The sequence below is a fragment of the Mya arenaria genome, chromosome 3 (genome assembly GCF_026914265.1).
Source record: "Mya arenaria isolate MELC-2E11 chromosome 3, ASM2691426v1".
In the NCBI taxonomy this organism is placed as follows: Eukaryota; Metazoa; Mollusca; class Bivalvia; order Myida; family Myidae; genus Mya; species Mya arenaria.
This window is the reverse complement of record NC_069124.1, coordinates 52482009-52506523: the sequence shown is the minus strand read 5'-3', so window position 1 is coordinate 52506523 and position 24515 is coordinate 52482009. Positions and strand designations below refer to the sequence as shown.

Here is a 24515-nt window from a genome sequence, read left to right as displayed (position 1 = left end):
ACAGACATTCCACAATCTGGGCTCCACAAGGCGCTTACATGACTTAAGAAACAGACATTCCACAATCTGGCCTCACAAGGCGCTTACATGACTAAAGAAACGGACATTCCAGAATCTGGGCTCACAAGATGCTTACTTGACTTAAGAAACAGACATTCCGTAATCTGGCCTCACAAGGCGCTTACATGACTCAATAAAAAACAGACATTCCACAATCCGGGCCCCACAAGGTGCTTACATGACTTATGAAACAGACATCCAACAATGTGGGCTCCATAAGTCGCTTACGGACTTAGGAAACAGACATCCTACAATCTGGGCTCCACAAGGCACTTACATGACTTAAGAAACAGACATTCAACATTTGACCCCTAAGAGTGACTTTGAACCTATATGTACATGGGCTCTACAAGTCACTAACATGACTTATGAAACAGACTTACAACATTGGACCCTTAAGAGTGACCTGTAAGCTTCATTGACTTGACTAGTCACAGTCATATTACAACATCCTTCCAGTTTAAGTTATGAAGCATGGTGAAGAAAATGGAATTCTACAATTTTGACCACTGTGTCACCTTGGTTATCACAGAATAAACATTGTTTCAATATCAAGATTGAATCGAAAATAGCCAGGAGCCGACCTGCAACATCTTGAGTGGACACCTTTACCACTAGATCACTCTCACCATTGCCCTCTAGTGGTCGAGTTGCGGAATCTACCCCATTAACCATTTCTGACCATGAACCCCAAGTTTGACCTTGAGCTAACGTGACTGGAACATGTGGCCTTAATGTTGGTGAACATTCATTTTGTACAGAGTTGTTCGAAATCATTCAAGATGTCAAAAAACGTCGTTTGAAAAAGAAAATTAACAGGTTTATTTATACAATATTTATTCAAATCAAAATTTAAGAATGATAACAATTTGCATACAACTGCGAACGGTTGCTAGGCAACAACTACATAAATTTCTTAGGACATTGAAAATCAGGATAATACTGCAACAATGACAAAAAACATGTTGGTTTGGCATTTAAATTGTGATGACTATTGGACAAATTTACAATTGTCATCCAAATGTGGATTAAGTCTATACGCTTTCTTATAAGCTTGTGCTAATCCAAATGACTAATCAACTTTAAGTCAACATATCTTTGCCCATATCCACTAAATCTCGAGTCTTGGTTTAAGGCTCGAAGATAGCTACTTCCTAATGTTATAAAAATAATTCATATTGTTTAAATGCTAATAAAATATGACCACTTTTGTCACACCAATCTTACAATAAAACTAAGATGTGCTTTTTTGAATCCTGGTTATAAGACAAGCACATCATGCCAGGAACTTCAAGCTGCACTCTTACAGATTGGAGGTTTTGACAATTTTTTAATTTTTGTCTTGGAACGAGCCAATTTTTGCAAAAATCCATGGTTATGTAAGACTGCTTACAAAAAATTAGATCGCAGATTTTTATATTTAAGTTCAAAAATTGATGTTTTATGAATTTTCCTAAACCGTTAGTAACGGTTTAAGCCATAAAACATTAATTTTCGAACGGAAATATGAAATTCTATGATCTGATTTTTTGTCAGCAATCTTATATCATTGGTTTGCAGATATTTACGCCAAAATTTGCTCTTTCCAAGACAAAAAATTATAAAGTTGTATATCTGTGAGAGTGCAGCTTTAAGCCTGTTATCGAATGTCGAATGTTAACTACACTTTCAGTTCAGCTATATTGCAGAAAATTATCACTCCGGAATCTTTTGAGGTAATGATGTGTTGCAAAGAATATGTGTACTTTGCATAAGTTTTATAAAGAGATTGTACAATTAAACCTAATTATACAAAGGGTACGGAGGAAACCACTTTCAATTTGAGTATATAAATAGAATAAACAAGAGCACCGCGAAACGGAGCATTATACGCCCTAAGAAGATTCGGCTTGAGGTCTTTAATAAACATTTAGGTTATGCTAGTATACTGCTTACTAAGTTTAAAAGTAGCAGGACTTGGAAAGTGCTCACAACACATCCTTTTAATGTAGCAATAATTTGTATAAAGTTATCTAAAAATTGCTTTATTGGTTACAAAGTTGTGGCTAGGACACGTTTTCTAAAAATTCCTTTATTAGTAGTAACACAAAGTTGTGGCCTGGACACGGAATTGCTAACGCCCCCCAGTGAAATTAGCCTTTAGGACCTGGAAAGCATGCTTGACAAATCCTTTTAATGTATAGATGATTTGTATAAAGTTATTTGAAAATTGCTTAGTAGTAACCTAGTTATGGCCTGGACATGGAATTGCTAACGTCCCCCCCATGGTGATTCTAGTGTTTGAGGTATGGTCCTGGAAATTGCGCGCGACACATCCTTTTAATGTAATGATGCTTTGTATAAAGTTATTTGAAAATGACTTTATTAGTGACCAAGTTGTAGCCCGGACACGGATTTGCTAACGCACCCCCATGGGGATTCTAGTCTTTGAGGTATGGACCTGGAAATTGCGCGCAACACATCCTTTTAATGTAGTGATGATTTGTATAAAGTTATTTGAAAATCGCTTTATTAGTTACCAAGTTATGGCCCGGACACGGAATTGCTAACGGACGGACAGACAGACAGACAGACGATGGAGGCCATAACATAATACGACCCTTCGGGCGTATAAAAAAAGGGAAAAAACTGTAACATATAATAATTAATGATAATGTTAGGTACATAACTGATTCAAAAATTTCATCATCTTTTGGTGTACATATAATCACTTGCCTATCAGAAATGTGTTTAGAATAAATTTGGCATATTATGGATCTTTATATGTTCCATAAATTTATCTTTGCCAGTAGCTTGTACCAAAATATCTCCATTGCTGGAATATATTTAAAGTTTTTGGAGTTTATATCCATACAACAAAGGATCGTTATTCACAAAAATAGTCAACATTCACATGACATTGTCGCAAAAATAGTAGACTATACACAGTGTGCATAAAAATTACCTGATGCAAGCTTAACGACACCTTCAGGTTGTTAGAATTAGTGCAAAGAAATAAAGATTAGCATTACCAAAATAAGAGTCATAAATGAGTCATAATTGTTACCCATTATCAAAATGTGTTTAAAATATGGAATGGAATTACAACAGGTAATCTTAATCAATTTATAAACAAAATGTGAAGCCTCAATGCCATTATAATGTGTACCCTTAATCAAACTGCAGTTCAATATTGTAGTCGAGATCAGTTTTATGCTCTGAAATGTTATCAGTTTTTTATGATTTTTCTATAGCTTGCAGTCCTTATATTAAAAAAAAAAAATTCAATCCAAGGAAGTGACAGCTCCAACTGGCCTGTTTAAAGCGATGTACTATAAATGGCATATATTGACATATATATCTTGTCTTTGGATTACTATAACTTAGGCAGTATTTAGATTGCATGTCAAAAACGATTGGTAAAGTTTCATAAAGATTTTGATTGTCACTTATTACAATATGGTGACTCTCAATTTACAATTTAATTCTTTATGAACATGTCCATTTATTTAATCTCTTAATCCCATGCATAATTTTGATCACCTGTAAATTCATGACTTATTTGATAAATGGTCAATTTATATAAGTATTAAAACATAAAAAGTGACCATGAAATGGTTACTGGCTATTTGGGTATTTAAGTTTTTGGTAAACAGTGACCGCATATGCCACTAAGACAATTACATCAGAATGTTCATGTATTGAATAACTAAATATTACAATTAACATGTATTAATAATTATTGAGAACAAATGTCCAATCAACAACAAACATCTATCTACAAATGAATATACAATCTGAATGTGCTATCAACTTCAAACAAGTGTCACTCTGAGCAAACCAAACCTGTACAGGATGTATTACAATACCTGGCCTATCGAATACACTCTCTTGGGGCTATTCCTGTGAAACATATAACCCCCGGGGGGAAGGCAATTATATTCTTAGTATATGGGTGGGTGTCTTCGCTAATTTGGACACCAAAATTGTAAATTTGCTTCTGTAGGGGGGTGGCATAATTTAAAAGTGCCTTCCTACCAGGGGTTATATGTTTAAATGGAATAGTTCTTACCGTACTAAGCTAACAGCAATGTCGAGTTAATAATATGTAACATTATAGCGTGGGTTCCGAAGGTGATTACAATATCATTACAGTCAAAATATCACCAAAATTTGTGTCCTTTATTTCACTTCGAATACTTGATGTATGAATTTCGGCATAGCTGTGAGCAAATACCAGTATTGAAGAGAATACCGGATGAACAATATATCTAAAACAAGAGCGACCCTGAACGAACTCATACACATGTCTGTTCTTGTTTTTGTTTTTTTCAGTGGAGCAAGGGGCATAACTCAATAATGATTAAAGCCAGAGTTATGCCCCTTGCTAAACATGTGCGTATTGTATCTTGAAACAAGTGTACAGATCTTGATTTGAATATCTTAAATCATTTTTGAGCTATGGCCTAGGTTAAATGCACAATGCCACTGCCGATGACCCACCGCAAACATCAAGGCTCAAGAGCACGACTTGTTTTCTTCGCAAAACAGACAAGCGTATCATGGCTTATTTCAACTAGATGTTATTTAATTAACTACAGCTGCCAAATTATTTCCCGTCATTATTCTGACTGTGTTGACATTTCCAATCGCATATGAAACTAAATAAAAATATCCATATACATATTTGTGAAGGTGAAGAATACATGAACATATAAGTATTATTTATCTTAACGAAATATAATTAACTTTCAAGAATATGAATTTTCGAAGCCAATTTACAGACTGGATTTCATGTACAAAAGAACAATAAACTCGAAAGCAAATAAATATGTACTAAAAATATACATGCATATTTATTAGCACAATGGTTTTTAGCACATAACTTTCCAGCACTTTTAATCCAACAAACAACAAAATGTGTCTATGTAGAGTAACTCAATAAATAGTCTAAAAGCTACGTGTATATGAATATGCAACATATCAGCATTGATTATCAAACCAAATTCAGACTAAATAAAGACATATCTATGAAGTTACTACAGTTGAAACTCGTTGGCTTGATTTCCTCATTGGCTCTTACTTAATGTAAAGGACCAATTTTTTTGTACTCTATTTAAGCATTCTCGCTTGGCTCAATATTTGCTAGGCTTGAGGTATTTTGGGCGGTCCCTGGGAGTTCGAGCCAACAGTGTTCGACTGTACAACATATAATGTTTCAATCGTGCATGGAATTTACGACAAAAAAAATAAAGTGGCACTTAACAGAAAAAAATGGTGGACTAGTTCAGTGGATTGTTCATCCAAAAATGACAAGCTATCTAAAACTAGAACAATGATTTTGATGAAACCAAGCCTTGGTTGACTTGTGAGAAAGGGCCTTCTGAAGCATTAACATATTCTTTGGGATTTGAATAACGATTACTCTCCACAACAAACCGAGTCATCTGAGATCATCTATAATGAATTAACAAAGTAACATAATACGCCTCATGAGAAGTAATTGGCCTTTAATAAACATAATCACTTTTTTAGGTTTAATAAACAGAAAGATTGAAATAATAATTGGAACTTTCAATACCAGGGAGTAAAAGAATGAAATGCAAAAATGAAAAAAATACATATATTCCATCAGTATTATGCTTGTTCTTTTTTGTATTGCAGAAACGCAATAACCTACATGATTTTCATCATCAGATATTATTTTTTTTACTAATATAAGATCAGAGATTTAGAGAGTGATTCAAGTTTAAAGGGACTGGTTCACATTTTATAAGGACATCAAAAACACTTTTTTCATGTGAAATGTAAACAAAATGCTTGAAACAATGATAAAACATCATCACAAAGTCAAATAAATGCTCTTGTATGGAAAAAGATATTGAAAAAGGCTCAATTTTACCAAAACACATCAGGAATGCTATTAAAATTTGAACAATTTTCGGATTGCTTTTTTTTTACAAAATAATGTTTTAATGAGACAGTATCTTCTAATTGCTATTGATTCAGATAATAAATGAACGAAGAAAAAATCGATTTTAACAAAATTTGAAAATGTTGCCAATATAAAAGCAGTGAATTAGTCCCTGTAAGTTCATCTCTTTTAATTAGATCTTTGTGCTTAAATGTATTTTACTCCTTTACGAGATGTAAAAGTACTATGATTATATTCTAAATGAACGTAGAAAAAATCGATTTTAACAAAATTTGAAAATGTTGCCAATATAAAAGCAGTGAATTAGTCCCTGTAAGTTCATTTCTTTCAATTAGATCTTTGTGCTTAAATGTATTTTACTCCTTTACGAGATGTAAAAGTACTATGATAATATTCTAAATACTGCTATCATTAAGCTATGAACTGTTTGACATGTATATGAATAATGGAATACCAAAATTCCTCTATATAAGAGAGGCAGTAAGACAAATTCTAATTTTTACCCTTCAAAGTTAAGATAATTCCAACCACAAACAAGTGACATTATGCGTTTCATGTATACCTGGGTTAAAGGCGAATGCTATCACATCCACAACAGGGCTTCTAATATTGCTTCTGTGAATTACTATAACAATTCAATAGTTTCAAATAAAATAATTAAAGGAATTTCAAAATAAAATCTTTAGATAGGGGTCTGAACTGCTGATAATTGTCAATCCTGAAAATAGCAGGGGGTCTGTTTGAGTACGAGGAATTCATGCCCAACACAGGGTAAAGCCGCTGAGACCCCTTTTTAAGTTGTTCCCAAAGTCATTTATATTAATTTCAAAGTTCTTCCTGCTGTTTTTTAATGGAAGCATAACAATCTACAACTGTACAAAAGTCTCATGGAACCCCTGCTATGAAAAACTTGGCAACTTCCCAACAATATGCATGATAATATCTCATATTGGGATACAGTCTAAACAATTTCACATGTTCACATGTTCAAAATCATTATTTACATCAAGGATATAAACTGCGCTGTTTTGATAAATACTAAATTAAAGTTTTGTCCATCCAATCAGTGTGCTAATATCATTAACAAAGCTGTCAAATTTCATCAAAAGTAAGTTTGGTAGTAACATTTGTTAGCCTACCGGACTCAAGTTGTCTACCTCAGAGCGCTAGGGTTACTCCCCCTGCAGCTTTTCCTTTTACAAGTTCTACGTAACGCTTAATCTTGTTCCAAAATACTCACAATAATGATGCTTAAACATTAACTGTATAAGATGAACATTATTTAATTATTCTCGGTTTTCATATATATTAAAATCAATTAGTTCAGCTTCAAAAATGTACATACGGGTATATTATATAACTGATAACAAAATCACAAATTCCGAGAACACAATCATACCAATAAATATCACAAAAAGCCACCACAAAATGGCAGTGGCCTTTTAGTTGCTCAGACATGAAACAAATATTGTTGCATTCTTTTCGCAACATTTAGGTAATTTTCATCACCTGATTTCATTTCATGATATTAAAAATTTAAACAAAATATAGCTGTTAACTAAAGATTAAATAAATATGTGTAATAAAAATGTTAATCAGTTCAAAAATCAATGCATTTAGCAATGCCCCATGGATTAATCTTTTCATTTTAACAGCATTTTATCAATAGTTATAAACAGCAATAAGTAATACTTATAAATTTTAGATCAGGTTGCCAATGACAAAAGTCCAATATTCAATTCATTCTTCTGGTCAATAAGACCTACACATCATTCAAAATCAAAATTTGCATTAAATTTAAACCATTTCAATCAACAAATCATAAACAAAAACACAAGCTAATATTCCTAGAAATTCTTCTAAACCCTGATTAACACATCAGTCCAACAACACAATTTATTAATCTGTAAATCCTTCAAATCCCGGGCACCTAGTCTCTCACACCACACACACCAAATACGCGGAGAGAATCAACAATGTAACAGCTGCCATCAGTCCGGGACTGTTATTTCAGGTCGTCGTAAGTGTTGAGGTGAGGAACGGGCCCGCCGAAGCACGGCTGGGAGCAGCGACGTATGAGGTCCTCGTACGGTTTGCCGTGAAGGAAGCACACAAGACACACGGTCATGTTATCACAGCCCAGCCCTCCCATCTGACAGTCCGGGGCAAGACACCGTGTCATCAACTCCTCACATATCTGCATGTGAACAGCATATATGAACATTATTTTTATAATGCAGTAAAAATTATGAATTTGTTAGTCTGGCATATAGCTACACATGCACATTTTATCATAGTGAGCATAGTCCAAGTTTCAGTGGTTTGAAGTTTTTGAGAATTGATACTGGCATTGCAAATAACTAGTCAACTTTCAATTTCCAGTTATATAAAGTTTGAGCATACCATAATTAAAGGATTTACTATTGCAATAATACAAGTGATGTATGCACAAAACAAAAATGAATAATTATGACAGAATTGAGGAAGAAGCTTTGAAGTTCGTTTTTTGTGCTTACAGGGTAAAAGAAGCGCAACAGCATTTAGTTACTTGAAATTGTGAATTTTGTTTTCTTTAGAAAACATTAATTTCAAAGACTCATTATCAAAAGTAATATATCTGTTCAAATGACTTAAAATAGCTTTTTTGATGAATTATGTACATATCTTGAATGAAAACTCTACTTCTTAGATGCATCAGATCACTTACAATTTCTGGTTCCATTCGTTGAGCAATCCTGGCACGTATAAAATCAATAACTTCCTGGCTTGAGAGTACATCCCAGATGCCGTCACACGCCAGCACCACAAACTCGTAATCTCCCGTTAACTGACGCTCCTGGACATCAGGGTATGCTGTAGAGATGAAGACAATCTTCAGTCAATGGGCAATTTGTTCAGAACTTTGTAAAAATTATCTGTAGCTCTGTTTTTTATTAATAAATCTTACCAGACAAACCATGTCTGACACTTGGCCATGTCATGGCTAGTTGTGTGGAGTATTTTTCCATTTTTAGTTTCTGATCTATAGCAATCAGGCACTAAAAAAAAATAATAACACTATGTGTAAAAAATAATAATACTATGTGTAAAAAATAATAACACTATGTATAAAAAATAATAACACTATGTGTAAAAAATAATAACACTATGTGTAATGGCGTCATATGGTATGTCAGAAATCCAAAATCATCTGGTTCTAATTTCTCAAACAAGCATTAGTCCCTATAACATGATCAAGCTAAGCTAACAAATTTTGTTTTGGTACCATTAATGTTATATAAAACATTTTGAAGACTTCCTTTTAAGGATATTCTTTTTATAATAATCACAATTAACTGTTTTTCATATTGTAAAATAAATCTTATGTAACTTATTAGGCTAAATGAAATACTGTGAAAACAATTATATATTTGTGGGCTTGAAATTTCGTGGTTTTTCGAAAAAGGACAATTTTGTGGGTACTTTTTGTGGCATGGATTTTCATCTTTTGAAAAGAATCCTAAATATTCTGCAAATTCACCATGCGCTTATCTCGGGCTATGTTTCATGTAAGTCATGCATTTTATGACACTACAATGGGACAATATGTCAATTATCGCAGATACCCATGTCAATTATCGCTTAATCGGTAATTTATGGGTCACAAATACAGATGCACCACATCAAAGATATAAAATAGTGAAGTCCTTGAATGTCAATTAAGAATTTTTGCGAACTGTTAAAGGTCAAATGTTCGTTGGAATCTTGATTTTGTGGATAAGCCAACCGACGAAATCCATGAAAATGAATGTCCCACGAATATTTATAATTTCATAGTAAAGAAATAAGCTTGTTTTGCTTAGCATTTTGAAGAATTGGGAGCAGACTTAGCTCATATAGATGCAACATCAAATGTTTCAGGGGTAAAGCAACCTATATTCGATATTCGAGTGTGACAACTTCAAAATACTGTTCAAGGTTATGACTTAAGTAACAAAAAAGAAAATCCGTACCTGTCACAATTTGTTCCTCAGCCCTTTTCTTGTCATTTTTCTTAAATACAAAATCTCCCAGAGCTCTTGACAAAGCCAAATTACCTATAATAAATAAATCATTATTAAAATATTATCAATATCATTGATAAGAACATACATGTATAAAAGAAATAATTTGTAAGAAAACACTTGTCATTATCATAAGCAAATGAATGGATAAGGCTTAAAGGTTAGGGACCTGACAACCTCTTTAAACTGTCATTATGACTGACTTTTGATTATTCATTATCAATAGTTCAACTGAGTTTAAGGACCATAGGACCAAGCCTCTTGGATGAACCAAGGCGAAGCTGGCATTATTTCAAGTAAAGGTTACCTTGACCTCAAAATCAAGTGTTCATGATCAATAATCCTACTAAGTTGGAGGACCATAATATAGTGCCTTGAATAAATAATTTTAAGCAAAAAAAATATTTTTGAATAGATATCACCACAACCTTGACATTTGACCAACTAACCTTTAAATCAACAGGTGTCGTCTAGTGGTTACGGTCCTACATAAAATGGTTTTGTGATAACAATTTCTTTCTTTAAAAATAAAATTGTTGACTGTGAACATGACCTCTGACGTTCTAATAAAAAACATAAAAGGGGTCTTCCGTATTAGTCAAGGGTAACCTACATTTGAAATTTAGTCATACAGGTCATGGATGAGTCAAAGCTAACATTCCACTGCTGTTTCATGGTCCTCGGTCAAATCATTGTAGAAATACTGCACAGACAAGACTTTAATAACTGATAAGGCTTTTGACATTTGACATACTGACACCAAAGTGAGGGACCATCCACTGTTCAAGGGCAGCCTTCCAATAAAGTTTCATGGTCCTATTTCAAACTGTTTTCGAATTATTGTGCATACAAGACATGGCCTATCCAAAATCTGAACTTCAAACTTGACTTAGTTCACAATGAGAAAATAAAGGCAAAATTCTCCTAGTTATTCTTATTAAATTTAAGAAGTTTTTTTTATTGTTTTGTAATTGTTAGCATGTTAACCATTGACTCTGTTGAACTCCACCCATCCCCCTGCTGCGATTATCCGCCGTGTCTCAATCTCATTTCCTGGCTTGTGGTCGTGTGAAAGATTGTCTGCACGCCCACGCACGCTTGCCACCGCTCTCGAGTCCCCAACATTGGCCTGAAAGTAGTAGTAGAATGTAGACTTGCAGTTAGGCATGTACCGTCAATTATTTAAAACACTTGGCCCCAATTTCTAGAGCACTATTTTTTTTAACAAGTCGCTCTATTAACAGGATCAGGCACAACTTTCGGTAGTGATTGATAAATTTTCTCCATTTCAGGAGTGTTCTGATGTCAAAGGAAGTTATTTACAAAATGATTACAATAACCATTTTGATGTTTTCGATTTTCTTTGAAAATTAAGTATAAGTAATTTGGCTGTATGAAAAAGACATTGTAAAAATGTTACAATTTTGGCTTATTGAAATAAGATACTTATTAGGCTCAAGATTTTTAATGAACTTTAGACCACTGAGTAAATTTACTGCAGTACGTATATCATAAAGAGTAACAGTTCTTTTTATAAACAGCTAGGCAAGAACAGGAACACACACATAATGTTTTAAAGTGTTAACTCATAAAATCAGATTGCTGTAGTATAAAAATTATGCAAAAAAAACCCCAAGACTTTTATACAACATAATTAGTCTCTTCATGATTGTGGACCTTTATTTGTAAGAACAAATTGACAAAAGTCTGTATTACTGACTGATGTCTTGCTGCAATTCTGCCAATATAGCTGAGAAAAATAATCAATACGTCGTCATTGAAAACAAGCAGCCCAGTTTTCAGTCACTATCAATAAGAACCTGTTGTCACTGATTATCTCGGGGAAATCAGTAGCAGCCGATGTAAAAAAAACCAACAAAACAAAGATACATCATTAACCCTCAATAGCTTTGTAGTTATTTTTACCCACAAAATTGGTAAGTTGGGACATATATTTATATGGTGGTGCTATTAGATTTTATACCTCTCTTCATCAGTAATACCAATGGTAAGCTTCTGTACATCAAACAAAATTGCATCTTGCCAGTTACAGAACTTCACATCAATAATGTTAGTCATAAAAGATTGCTCTAGTTAATTCTATATCCATATTAAACTAATTTATGGGGGTGACATTTTATTTTTTTATTTTTCTTAGATGACTGCTTCACCGTAGAATATGTATTCAAGCTCTTTTTATATTGCATAAGGCCACTACTTTTATATAAATTGGTTTACAAAACCGGCGGGTCTAATTTTCCGAAAAGTACAAAAAAAATAAAAAAATGAATTTCACTATTTTTTCAAAATTATTTTCCCGACCGTTTTGATTTTGGTGCGAAAGGAAAGAAAAACGCACAGATAAGAGTACGAATGCAGTAGATCTGGACTGGTTTGTTGTTCCGTGGCCGTATTTGCCAATTTATAGCATGTGAGCCAGTCAACTGTTAAGGCAGCGCCGATGGCAATGGCGGAATTGACGACAGCAGTCATTCTTTGTATGAAATAATTAATTAAAATATGCAGGAGTTGTTAAAATAACAATAGCAATAAACACTGGCAAATTTAACAGCCGACACAAACAATAACTGTCACGTGATTGTTGTTATTCCCCGCCAATTTAGGTCATGAAAATATTGTTGTTAATAGATAAAAAATAAAATTGTCAGCGGCTGCCATCGAATTAGTAGACACAAATATCTGTAAATTATGTGTGAGAAAAACATTTTATAACATGTTATGGTCAAATATCAAATAACAGTGCACTAAGTGTGAGTGGTGAAATCGAAAGTAAAATTTCTAAGTTGATACCGGTGACCTAATTTCACAAGTTCGGTCGATGGTGTTTATGGATTTGAAATCACAAAATGGTTTGGAAATACTTGTTATTGAGTCATGTAAAGCTTGTGTTTATTCTAGATTACATGTTTATTCATGTTTGGGTTAATAGTAGAGTAAAAACAATGAAAGAGTTGAACACATGTCTCGATGACATTTTAATACTAATGCCATGAGTTGTGTGCAAAACATTTAGATAAAACTACACGGAAAACTATTTTGAATAAGTCCATTTCAATTTGTAATGAACTTGATATTTCACTATAAATGAGATTTCTTGTTGTAACCAAGGAATACTCTTTAAAATGAAAAATAAACAAGCATGAAGTATAGATGCCCTGTGAACTCGTGTATACACAAAATGGCGGAGTTGGGAGAAGATGAAAATATCCGATACATAATTATGGATTTCTCTGTTACTATCATTGGTACATAAAGTTAAGTCACATGCTAGATTTATTATTTTGTTATGTGATTTTTACGTACTGATGTGGTAATTTGATGCAAGATTTGAATTTGAAATGGATTTGGTGAACATCCCATGGTAAATATCCCGGTCCGAAAATATCCGAACTTAGCATGGATCGGGTTACACACAACTAGGACCCACCATGGTAAAGGTTATTAAAACTCAAATCTAGGTCTAGTTTGGTTTTTAGTTTTTCAGGAATTGCTTTCACAATGTTAAAGCTCAAATGTCTTCATAAAATGTTACTTCCTTATTTACAAAATTGGTAATTATTTCACTTTATTGGCATTTTCCAATATTGAAATAACTGAAACAATGTTTAGAAAATATTATGTATTGTTTTAATACAGTGCAATTTTTTGTATTTTAATGCGAAAAATTGCCTTCTCTTTTTTTTTTCAATTTAATATTGTTCAGTTTAGTGTTCTGCATTCACTTTTGCTTTAGCATACCCTTGAAGCTTAACAAATGTCTTGCTGAGTGATATTCAATGTATCTTTGATAAAAAGTGTAGTTTATACATGTAAACATGTTTTATAGTCAATTTCATTGATGTTTTATATGCACAGTATGTAAGATTTAAACTGTATGTTTAATTAAAAATTTGAAACTTTGAGTGTATTAAAACATGCATTAATAGCAGTTTAAAAATTTAAAATGTCATGTAAATGATATAAATTTTCAATGTTTTTATGTTGTTCTCTGATATTTACTTTAAGAGTATGTTTTGTGAATTTTAACCTTTTTTTTTTTTTTTTTTTTTCGACCGCCCGGTGGACATTTTTCCCAAAAATTCTTGTAAACCAAAAAATAAAAAAGGAGTGGCCTAAGGGACCATATACATTTGTTTCTAGACGAACCATGAACACCATAGTAACAGTTCTCCTTTTTTACTTGTGAATGTTATACATCAACACTGTAAGTAATGAACAAACACCATTTCCAGACAGTACAGGACCGATACACAATTACAGACCCTAGTTCCACATTTTTATTCGAGTCAATATAATTAAAAGAGCAGCAGAAAAAAGAGGGGGCAGGCGGGAATGAAAATCTAGCAATTAATTCATAGTCTTTTTAGATGTCTGTTGTAGCAAAATGTATAAATCTTGAATAGTATATTGACTATAGGATACCTTGAGGCTAGGAAGTAGGATTAAATAATTATATTCATAATTTAACGCATCTATTAAGTAATTTGAAAACATACTTGCTCCTCATTACATGGTATAAATTGTTATACAATATGAACAGATATACAACAATATGAAAGGTAAGAAAATGAAACAACAGAAATATATAATAATATAGTCAATAACAAGAACGCCAACTGTCAGATTAAGTACACTGGTCCAAATTTAAGGATACCAAGTTCGGTGATAAGTGGTGTACAATGTAGAGTAAAGCCAAACTCAAGAGGTGCAGAAATGGTAATACATTTTTTGCCAATTCATGGGTCAAAACTCTGGAATGACTTGGGTGACATGTCAGGTTATCAAACTGGACCAGGATATTCAGCCCATGAACAAAGGCTTCTAAAGTTATTGATCATACTAGACAAATTTTAGATAATTTCAAAGGACAATAACTCTTGAGTGGCTCAAACAATATAGCTGGTTATCAAACTTGTCCAAGATAATATGCTCATACACATTCTGACTATATTTCGTGATAAATTGACAAATTCTACTAAAGATATTGAGCTAACAGCATACAAGACCCTTCCCAACTGTATGCCACGGGTAAAAGTATAATTTGTCCTGTTTTATGAAGGGCATATAAAAACAATAATTCCAATCTAAGCACATTGAGGATGGATGAATTTATTGAATTAATATTGACCAATCAATAAACAAATTGTTTAACCAGATGGCTGATTAAGAGAAAGTAAAATGTTAACCTGCTTTAGAAAGAATATCACTACCAAAACAAGCATAATAAAAGTGCAGACATAAATGGAGTTTTGCAATACATTTTCATATACCTTACAGCATTATGCAAATAGCAATACTTAAAAGGTTTTTAGACTTACACAAAATAGTCGGTTATTTTTCACCAGCATGGTTATAGCTGTGGTCCCTGCAAGCTCATCTTTCATGGTTTCGTCTGAAATGTGTGGACAATAAGTTAGCTAAGGAGATATTGATTATGAAATTTCTTAAAAAATATTTAACAATGCCTTTATAAAATATATATGTTATCTTTACATTTCATCAAGGAATGGTTAAAAAGTGAATTATGTTTATAGAAGTTTAAGTTCCAAATAGATATTTAATTCACCAAACTTCAGCATGAATGCTTTGCTTGAAAGAAAGTTACAATGAAATAAAAATTTGCAATTTTGAGTCTTTTGTCTGAACTCCGACTTGAGACTGTTTGTTAACATGGCCCAGGGCCCATACATGAACTATTGTCTTGAGTCTAACTTTTGAGATTCGGACTCAGAATAATGGTTGTTGTAACGCTGATTTAATCAAGTATGTAATAGTTCATTTTTGCATTACTACCGGGATGACGCTTGAATTGTCAAGCCCAAACAGATAACAACTATGTCAGTGTAGGTTAGAATGTCTCTTTGTTAGTCAGCGGGCATGCTCAAACCACTGAATATCAGAAATAATAAAACAAATTGGACCTTTGGCGGTCATTTTTTGTCTTAAGTTTCACTTAAGCCTCAGTGAAAATGGCAATCGGATTAATAATCAAACTCTTAGATATGACGCCAAAAAGCACCGCTGCCCACCTTTGCAAAACTTGGGAGATGAAATATTAAGAGAAGAAATAAATGTGATTCAGCAGATGCAGCCAGACATGATCCATACATTTCTGCCATGCTTCGCAGGTGACATCCTAAAGTACGGCCAAAAATTGATCAGACCCCTTTCCGACTTGACCTATCCACACACACAGTTAATATTAAATGCTTTAATTAACAACCTAGATGTACCTTTAGTCATATCTTCATCCATCTGCAAAAACCCAGACTTCAAAGCATCGGCTATACGGTTTTGAGCTGGAAAATATATTAATTCATGTTATTACTACAAACATCGAAACCAACTGCTGAAAATAGCTTAATTCTTCTTAATCTATCCATGTTATGTTTAGCTTCGTACATAAATGTTCTCAGGCAAGAATAATTAATTCTGTTTCTCGTATGATCCATTTTAATGTAAAACTTATCCTGACAAACAGAACTATGAATTTTACATGAAAAGAACAACAAATGACAATGGAATGTACTTCTTTAGACTTTCAACAAGCCTGAAATAGTCACACATGATTGAATTTCAACAAATCATCCGACACAAACCCCAAAACCACAGTGTTGCCATATTTTACAAGACTTTAACTGACCATATGCTGGTTGCATGATGATTTTCTTATGCAGGTTCAAGCTGGCATGTTGTGCAACCTTGGCACCTGAAAGTAGAGAAATAGTCCTACATTAGTTGATATAGGATAACATGGTAATTGCAGCCGAGAGAAATGGGGATATTATGTAGGGCTTTATATATATTACATCATTGCTCAATTACATAATTATTGTATGCAACAAAAGTTGGAAAGTACTGTTTATAAACTGTGGCCAAAAAAATAAGACTGTTTCCAGTTGCCCAACAGACCCTTATTTTTACTGCCAAATGGAAATGTTGTTATTTCCCCAAACATTTATATAGCCAGCCCATTTTGATGATATTTTATTTGTGTCCAAACTTGTCGTTTAGCAACAAACATCTCCGTTTTCCAGTATAAAAATGCGAACATGGCAGCAAGTTTTCTACTAGCTGTTTATTTTTGAAATGAATTGCCACAATAATGCAAAGAAAATAATTCTGCCAATACAAACCCCATTGAGTGTTCATGATGTGTACAGAAAAAACCTAATCAAATTGATCTCAAACTTAACCTACATGTTTATATATATATACCGGTACTGCTTAAAAGTATACATTTGTACATTCACAACTTCAATGTACATTGTACATGCTTGACTATTTTTAGTTAACATAAGAGTCTTTCAATTAAAAAGTATTATTTTTCCTGTTTAAGTTACTACAATAAACCTTCATAAGTAAAGTTATTATCAAACAAATAGCATAAGTTTCAATGTCGATAACACTCAATTGCAATAGCTTTCCGAAAACACATTTATAAGGAAAAAAATAGGCAATTAGATACAAAAAAGTGCAACAATGTATTATTTGCACTACATTAACCAGAATTAATGCTCATAACAAAACATTGTGGATCATAAATATGATGTTAAATGCCATTAGCAAAACAGCAACCACAGGACATGGTAGAAAACAGCACACAGGCCGCTATAGAATATCTGCCCATGCTTATAACAGCACCATGTAAACGTTCGTCCGATATTTCCAGTTAAACAAAGAGCATAACATGATTACTTTACAATTATGCTAACACAAGTCATAACCATGATGATGTTTACATGTGTACAACAAGAGCTGTCAGAGAGACAACACACTTGACTATTCCAATGCTTTGAAGTTAAAGAATTGCAAAATAGAGTTATCTTACTTGATAATTTAAGAATGTTTGATTATTGAGTACGAATGTATGGAGTCTCAATGCAATACATCAATCAGTTGCTGAGATAAAAACCAATATGTGTTAAAATGCAATTAAAGGGCAATTATTTGCATTATATGCAAAACAGAGTTACCTAACTCGCATATAAAGTGGGTCGGGTGGATGGGAAACATTGCTATACAATGCAATACATGATCAAATTGCTGTGCTATTGACTTAAATGCACTAACATGCTAAACCTTAAACAGAATTTTTAAGTCAAATTTGCATTATATGCAAAACAGAGTTATCTTACTTGGTTATTCAAGTAGGTGGAATGGTAGAGTACCGATGTATAAAGTCTCAATGCAATACATTATGTAGAACTTTGCTGAGAAAAAGTCTCAACGCAATACATCAAGTAGAACTTTGCTGAGATAAAGTCTCAATGCAATACATCAAGTAGAACTTTGCTGAGATAAAGTCTCAATACAATACATCAAGTAGAACTTTGCTGAGATAAAGTCTAAATGCAATACATCAAGTAGAACTTTGCTGAGATAAAGTCTAAATGCAATACATCAAGTAGAACTTTGCTGAGAAAAAGTCTAAATGCAATACATCAAGTATGTTGGATAGTAGGGTACACACATCGTTAGTTTCAATTCAATACATGATGTATTTACTCAGATAATGACTTAAAGGTGCTTACATGCAAAACCTTAAAAAAGGTGTGACTGACGCAAATGTGAGAAGTACAGCTTTCCTCATTCTTGGAATAGTCAAACTAAAAACTCATAAAATGTCTTAAATAGTTTAAAGTCCCTATAATATTTTTTTTTGTATTATGACAATGAAAGATGAGCTGGTGACATCAAGGCTACATGTGACTTTTTCCTTCCGGTTTGTTTGCCCTCAGAAAACCAGACAGCTAAAAAACCTGCCATTTACTCTGTGCAGACTATTTTCCTCGCCATTATGTGCAGACTATTTCCTCGCCATGATTTCCCAGAGAAATGGCATGCAATTAGCTAGTTTTGTTAATTCTATTTTATTATATTAATTGTGAAGACAGCCGAAAGCTGATGTGAGTCACAGTCACTGTGGAGTTTGTTTCCTGGGCAGATACAAGTACTGATGTCCTATTTCAGAGACAATGAGAGTGTATTATGATGGGGATTGAACCCACAGCTTTTTGGGTTGGAGGGGCATGTGGACACCTTCCCCACTACGCTTTTCTCACCCTTAAGTACAAGTAGTTAATTCAAGAAATTGCATAAAAGAACATACAAGTCTGTATCTAGTGAATAGTGAAACAGTTGTGGTCAGTTCATTTGTTTATATTTTACTAAAACTTCAAGGAAGTTTATTAATTTTAGCAAGCAAAAATCAATCCTATCAAAGATATCTAATATAATTTATATACAATGTATTTTAGCATAAGTATTATAGTTTCACATAACGACCACTTATGTTTTGAATTACCGGTAGATGAGTATTTTGTATTTTTAATTTTTCATCAGGCCAAAAAAAATTGAATTGGTTCGGCATTACTCAGTCATTATGCCAAAACAGAAGAGATGTTGTTGTTTTTCTCTACACATAAATCATCAAATCATTTCATTAAGTGACATAAAAACTATTCTAGTTAATACTTTCACGATGCCCAGTGAATCTGCAAAACCTTTTTTTACAACCTGTTTATTTATGAGATCTGATAACTTGCTACAGTTGTATGTAAACCATATACATATCCTAGCATTAGAGCTCCAAAAAGAAATCATTAAATCCAACATTTGTACAGTTATAGACCTTGCTCAACATGTGTGTATCATCTCTGGTAACTCCAGTACCAAGTTTCATACTCATGTACCAAGTTTCATTTCAATATCTAGAACATATTTTGAGTAATGGTAAATGGCAAAGAATTCATATTTTCGAACCACAACAACACCAATGATGATGATGCCAAGGCTATGATAATACATGTACCTTGTCGTTTTTTCTTTAAAAGTATGAAACAAAGAAAATCATTAAAATGTAAATATGCAAGGAAATAATGGTAATTTTAAATCACAATTAAGATATTTCAACCAAAATGACCAAACACCTCAAATTGTATGATTAATACCATGGAAAGCCCAGCTATGAAAATGGCATCACCGTTGACACCCATGGTACACATTTAAACCCCACCATATACAAACAGCATGGGATAATTCACTGACCTATATCATTTAGTGAAATGGAGTTGAAAATTTCCTGGGTTTAGTCGTAACAAAAGATCTACTTTAGAGGATTTTCAGGCACCCAGCAATACAATGTTTTCTCATTTACCAAACAGGAACAAATTGAGGCACTTTCGATAAATTTGTAATATTTCAATGTCTCTTAAATCAGTCTGTGATACAATTTCTACATTCACCAAACGTTAAATGAATCAAAGAAAACAGTTATTGACATTTGAAATACTATGGATATGGCTTAAAAACTTGTGCAAAAACTGCTTTCATCTGCAACAGCATTTTAGCTAGAAATGGTGTACACTTTTTGAAACAACTGCGCACACCTTTTGAAATTACTATCAGAAAAAGTGCACTCTTTTAGAAACAATTATCAGAAAAGTAGTACCACAACCGTTATCAGAAGTTGACGTGTCAAATATCAAATGATATCAGACCCATATGAACAATAGAAATCTATAGGAAATTAATTTTGAGTCTATAATCAAATTTGATGATAACATTTAAAACATGTAAAACTTCTTATGCTGATAAGTGTGTCATGTTTGAACTTTCTCCTAGACACTTGTGACTTAACAATATTTTGCCAGTGAAATATCACACATTTGTTAAACCATGGAACAGGGCATGTTTTGAGTACCGGGGTACCAACGATGTGGTCGCACATACCTCTGGTGTTTTTAGCTGCCCTGGGATTGCTGTCTTCTACAGATGCAAATTTTGTTTATTTTATGCACATGATTATTAACTTAAATTAACCAAAACAAAGACCACTTTTAAAGGATTATGAAAGAATATAAATTTTAGAAATATGAAGTCACTTTAGACTAATAATTTTCTTTGTTCCAACAAGTTGTTTTAAGTACAAGGTTCACTAAATTTCCACAAACCAAAAAGGTTCATACAATATAAGGAAGTTCTAATGCATAGAAATGTTAAACAATGGCAAAAGGAGTAAAACATGGTCAAACCCAATTGGAACTTTAAATTAAGAACATCTAACAGAGAAACAGCACTGGGATTGGATGACAAAGCATTTAAGGGTCCTCACTAACATATTTGTCAGTCTCTGGATTTGTTTATTTGTCAAATTTATATAAACCAGGAAGGCTTGACTCACAAGTTTGGTAAAAACTGCCTGTGTTAATACACTTGATTTTTAAGTGAGAACCCTTCAAGTCACTACCCTAGATCTACTGAATGGTGGTCAAATAAACGTCATGTAAATCAAACTTGATCAGCCCTCCATTTTGAACAGGTGGTTGACCAGTGGTTTCACATCATTCAAGATTTATGCTGTGTGCTTTACTAACCTCCATGGCCGTCAAAGACCCCAAAGAACATGGAATCCTTGTCCCCGGGGAGTGTAAGCAACTGGGTGTGGGCGTCCTCCATGTCTGGGTGGTGGTCAAGGCAAAACATACTCATCGTAACTACATTTAACTAATACTGACTCTTTTAAGTCTACAAAGTATGGATAATACTTCCTGAAATATCCACATGAAGCAGAAATTTACATGTAATATCTTTATACAATTTTTCATAGAAATTGACTGACAAGACACACAAAATAAATAATAATTAAATATCAGAAATTGGCTATAATATTAATAAACTATTGAAATTATTTCTCTTTTTTTAAATTTAATTGGCTATGCTTAAGTTCTTAAAATCCTATTACACCATTGTCGAATACCCCAACATATGTAACATGGTTGTTGACGATGTATTACACAGCTGGGTTAATTAAAAAACAACACCATCTGATACAGTTTTCAAAGAAGATCTCAAAGTTGGCTTGTATCTGCTTTGGTTAGGAGTCATAAAGATCTTTCTGAGCTTATACAAAGGATACTGATTCTCCATCCCTGCATACTGGAGGAGCCAACTTTGACACTTGCATTCTGGCAGCTGGAGGTCTCCTTCGTCGTCACTGGTTCTGACAGAGTCTGACCCATCTCTCAGCCCTTGCTTGTTTCGGTTTAATGAATCACTCTTGTTCAACTACATTGATGGCGGTTTATATTGTAACTGAAGAATAAATAACCATAATGGACCGTAAGAGCTTATTTTGATTCATTTTAAGTCTCAATTGGCATTAAACAGTTCAATATTACATTCTCAAACTGCTACATGTATTACTAAAACCCAGGCTGCTGCAACACTGTACCTTACATTTTAAATTTCACCTTTCCGTACAAACAGAATGGTTATATACAATTAGGTATTAACATTTTTATACGAAAAAAAAAAATTGAATGTTTACCGTTGTTTACACATTTGAAGACTTCATGTACAGCATATACATGAAAGGGATACTGCACAGACAATAATCAGCCATAAATCCACTTTTATATTTAAATCCGTGGATTTTTATATTTTTATGTGGTTTAATTTCTAAAAAAATAGTTTTTTTTACAAATTAATCAACATACATTACAAGTATGTAATAACAACAATAATAATACTTAAAACAGTTAAAAACAACAAATGAAAAAGTGTATGGAAAGTGGTAGTAGTTGCCTTCTGAAACCCATTTACTACTATTTCAAGATCAAGAATCCAACAAAATGGCAATAACAATCCGCATGACATTCCTCAGACTTGAAAGTCACGTGAACAATTACACATTTTTTGGCTCTTTTTGATGTGGATTATGATAATGAATGAAAATAAAGCAAATTTACCTTCTAATTCTTTATGAAGACACATTGTAATTGTACATGTAATTTATCAACAGAAAATAACAAAAAATAGACATTCCAGATTTGGCAATTTATTTAAACTTCCTTTCTGGTACAGGGCAACATTAAACAAGGGTCTTTTCAACCCATATTCAAGGAAAATTTGAAACTAGAAAGCCTAGGCTATATAGTTTTAAAATGTAAAATGTCCTGTAACGGTTAACCATGGTGTTGGCTTGTCAGCCCTTATATTTTTTAATCATCTGAGTCTAAAGCACATGAACTTTTACGCCTGAAGTCTCTTCAATCATTTATATATATATATATCTATACATATTTATATATAGTATACTCGTTAAAAATTTAAATTCGGGTAAAACTAAAGCAAACACGACTGCGCCAGTCTCAGATACTCCCAGCAAACAGAAAAATATGAGGTGATGAACTCATCTAACATTTACCAAAGTTTATTTTACTGATCATGCTGTTTCAATTAATTAAACAATCACCTGATTTCTCAAACAAATCCATGAAGTTTTGTTAAAAATGTTTCGATGGTTACAGGAAATAGATGGCGCTGATTTTTTTTGACATTTCTAAATTAATTTCACTTGTAATAATCGCAAAATAAAGGTTACGACATACTAACATTCAAAATGAAAGCAGAACGGTATTTTTTTTATCATTCTTACTCGTAAGCTGTTAAATTAATACTAAATTAGTCACGTAAAACAATTCTTTAAACATGTAAACATCTAACCCATGTCATAGTATTAAAACATTAGAACATAAACTTCTTAGTGTACAAGAGCACCCGTAACTTGTTCGTCTTTTGAGTTACATAATGTTAAACTGCTGTTTAATGCTATATAGATATATAGATTTATTTCAATAACGAATGCACATACATAGACATTTGAAATAAAAATGCTACTGACCGGACAACCCCCACACAGATAATCATTCAGATGATAATTACATGTATATTCAATATATGATGCCCTTCCGGGTTTGACAGGGCCCCCTTTGATGATCATGAAGTGTATTTGATATTTATTGGACATATTGTCAAGTCAATTTTCAGTCTGAATAAGAATAAAAATATCAATTATACATAATTTTAACACTTAAGTAATGACAACAGCTAATGTTTTCATAACAAACTACAAGTATTGAAAGTAGTTACACTGACACATGATACACAATATCAATTGAACGTTGATCCTTGCAAGTGCCCCATTGAAGCTCAATCAATGTGCATCAAAAGTGCCCCTTCTGAACTAGCACTGTGCGCTTTTCAAACCCAGGCTGGGGCACCGTATTGCAGTTTAGTTTAAAATGCACATCTTAAGAATGCAACATTTTTTAAAAAGTGTAAACTTAGAACTGTGAAGACTCCGTGTTCGAAAATATTGCGCCGTAATTAATTCACCGTTCATTTCTTTAAGTATGCATACATATGACCATTGCCCTGAAGAGAGAATAACATTATTATGCAATTCTTAAAGAGTGAATATGAAATATAACTGTTATGTATTCAAATAAGACTGTCGTAAACTCTTAAGCATCAAATACTGTTACTGAATCACTACGCTGCGAGCAATCAACAACAGAAACTTAGCAATTTTACAAGATGTCAAAAGGCATGGCATCTGTACCTGTTGCACTGTCTTTATTTTATTAGTTTTGATTGTACGGAAGGGAAAGTTTTCCATTTAAGTTATGACT

General features: G+C 33.0%; 1 protein-coding gene across 2 annotated transcripts; it reads right to left on the bottom strand.

The window, feature by feature from the left end:
- Positions 1-880: 880 nt before the first annotated feature.
- Positions 881-23384, bottom strand: LOC128227072 (probable protein phosphatase 2C T23F11.1). Of its 2 annotated transcripts, XM_052937274.1 has the most exons (11): positions 23297-23384; positions 21959-22134; positions 21417-21500; positions 20773-20808; positions 16682-16747; positions 16272-16337; positions 15357-15430; positions 11005-11146; positions 9967-10050; positions 8682-8827; positions 881-8171 (listed from the first exon to the last, which is right to left on the bottom strand). In XM_052937274.1, exons 2-11 carry the CDS (start codon positions 22059-22061, stop codon positions 7980-7982), a joined length of 993 nt encoding a protein of 330 aa, XP_052793234.1. In that variant the 5' UTR covers positions 22062-22134; positions 23297-23384; the 3' UTR covers positions 881-7979. The 2 variants fall into 2 exon arrangements, with proteins under 2 accessions (XP_052793234.1, XP_052793235.1); XM_052937275.1 differs by lacking the exon at positions 20773-20808.
- Positions 23385-24515: the final 1131 nt, after the last annotated feature.

Excerpts from the sequence above, each read along its gene's own strand:
- LOC128227072 (XM_052937274.1), bottom strand. The coding sequence starts at position 22,061 with ATGGGTCAGACTCTGTCAGAACCAGTGACGACGAAGGAGACCTCCAGC. Across the intron at positions 16,748-20,772 it reads GGCAGCTAAAAACACCAGAG|GTGCCAAGGTTGCACAACAT; the intron begins GTATGTGCGACC and ends CTCTACTTTCAG. Across the intron at positions 16,338-16,681 it reads CATCATGCAACCAGCATATG|CTCAAAACCGTATAGCCGAT; the intron begins GTCAGTTAAAGT and ends TATATTTTCCAG.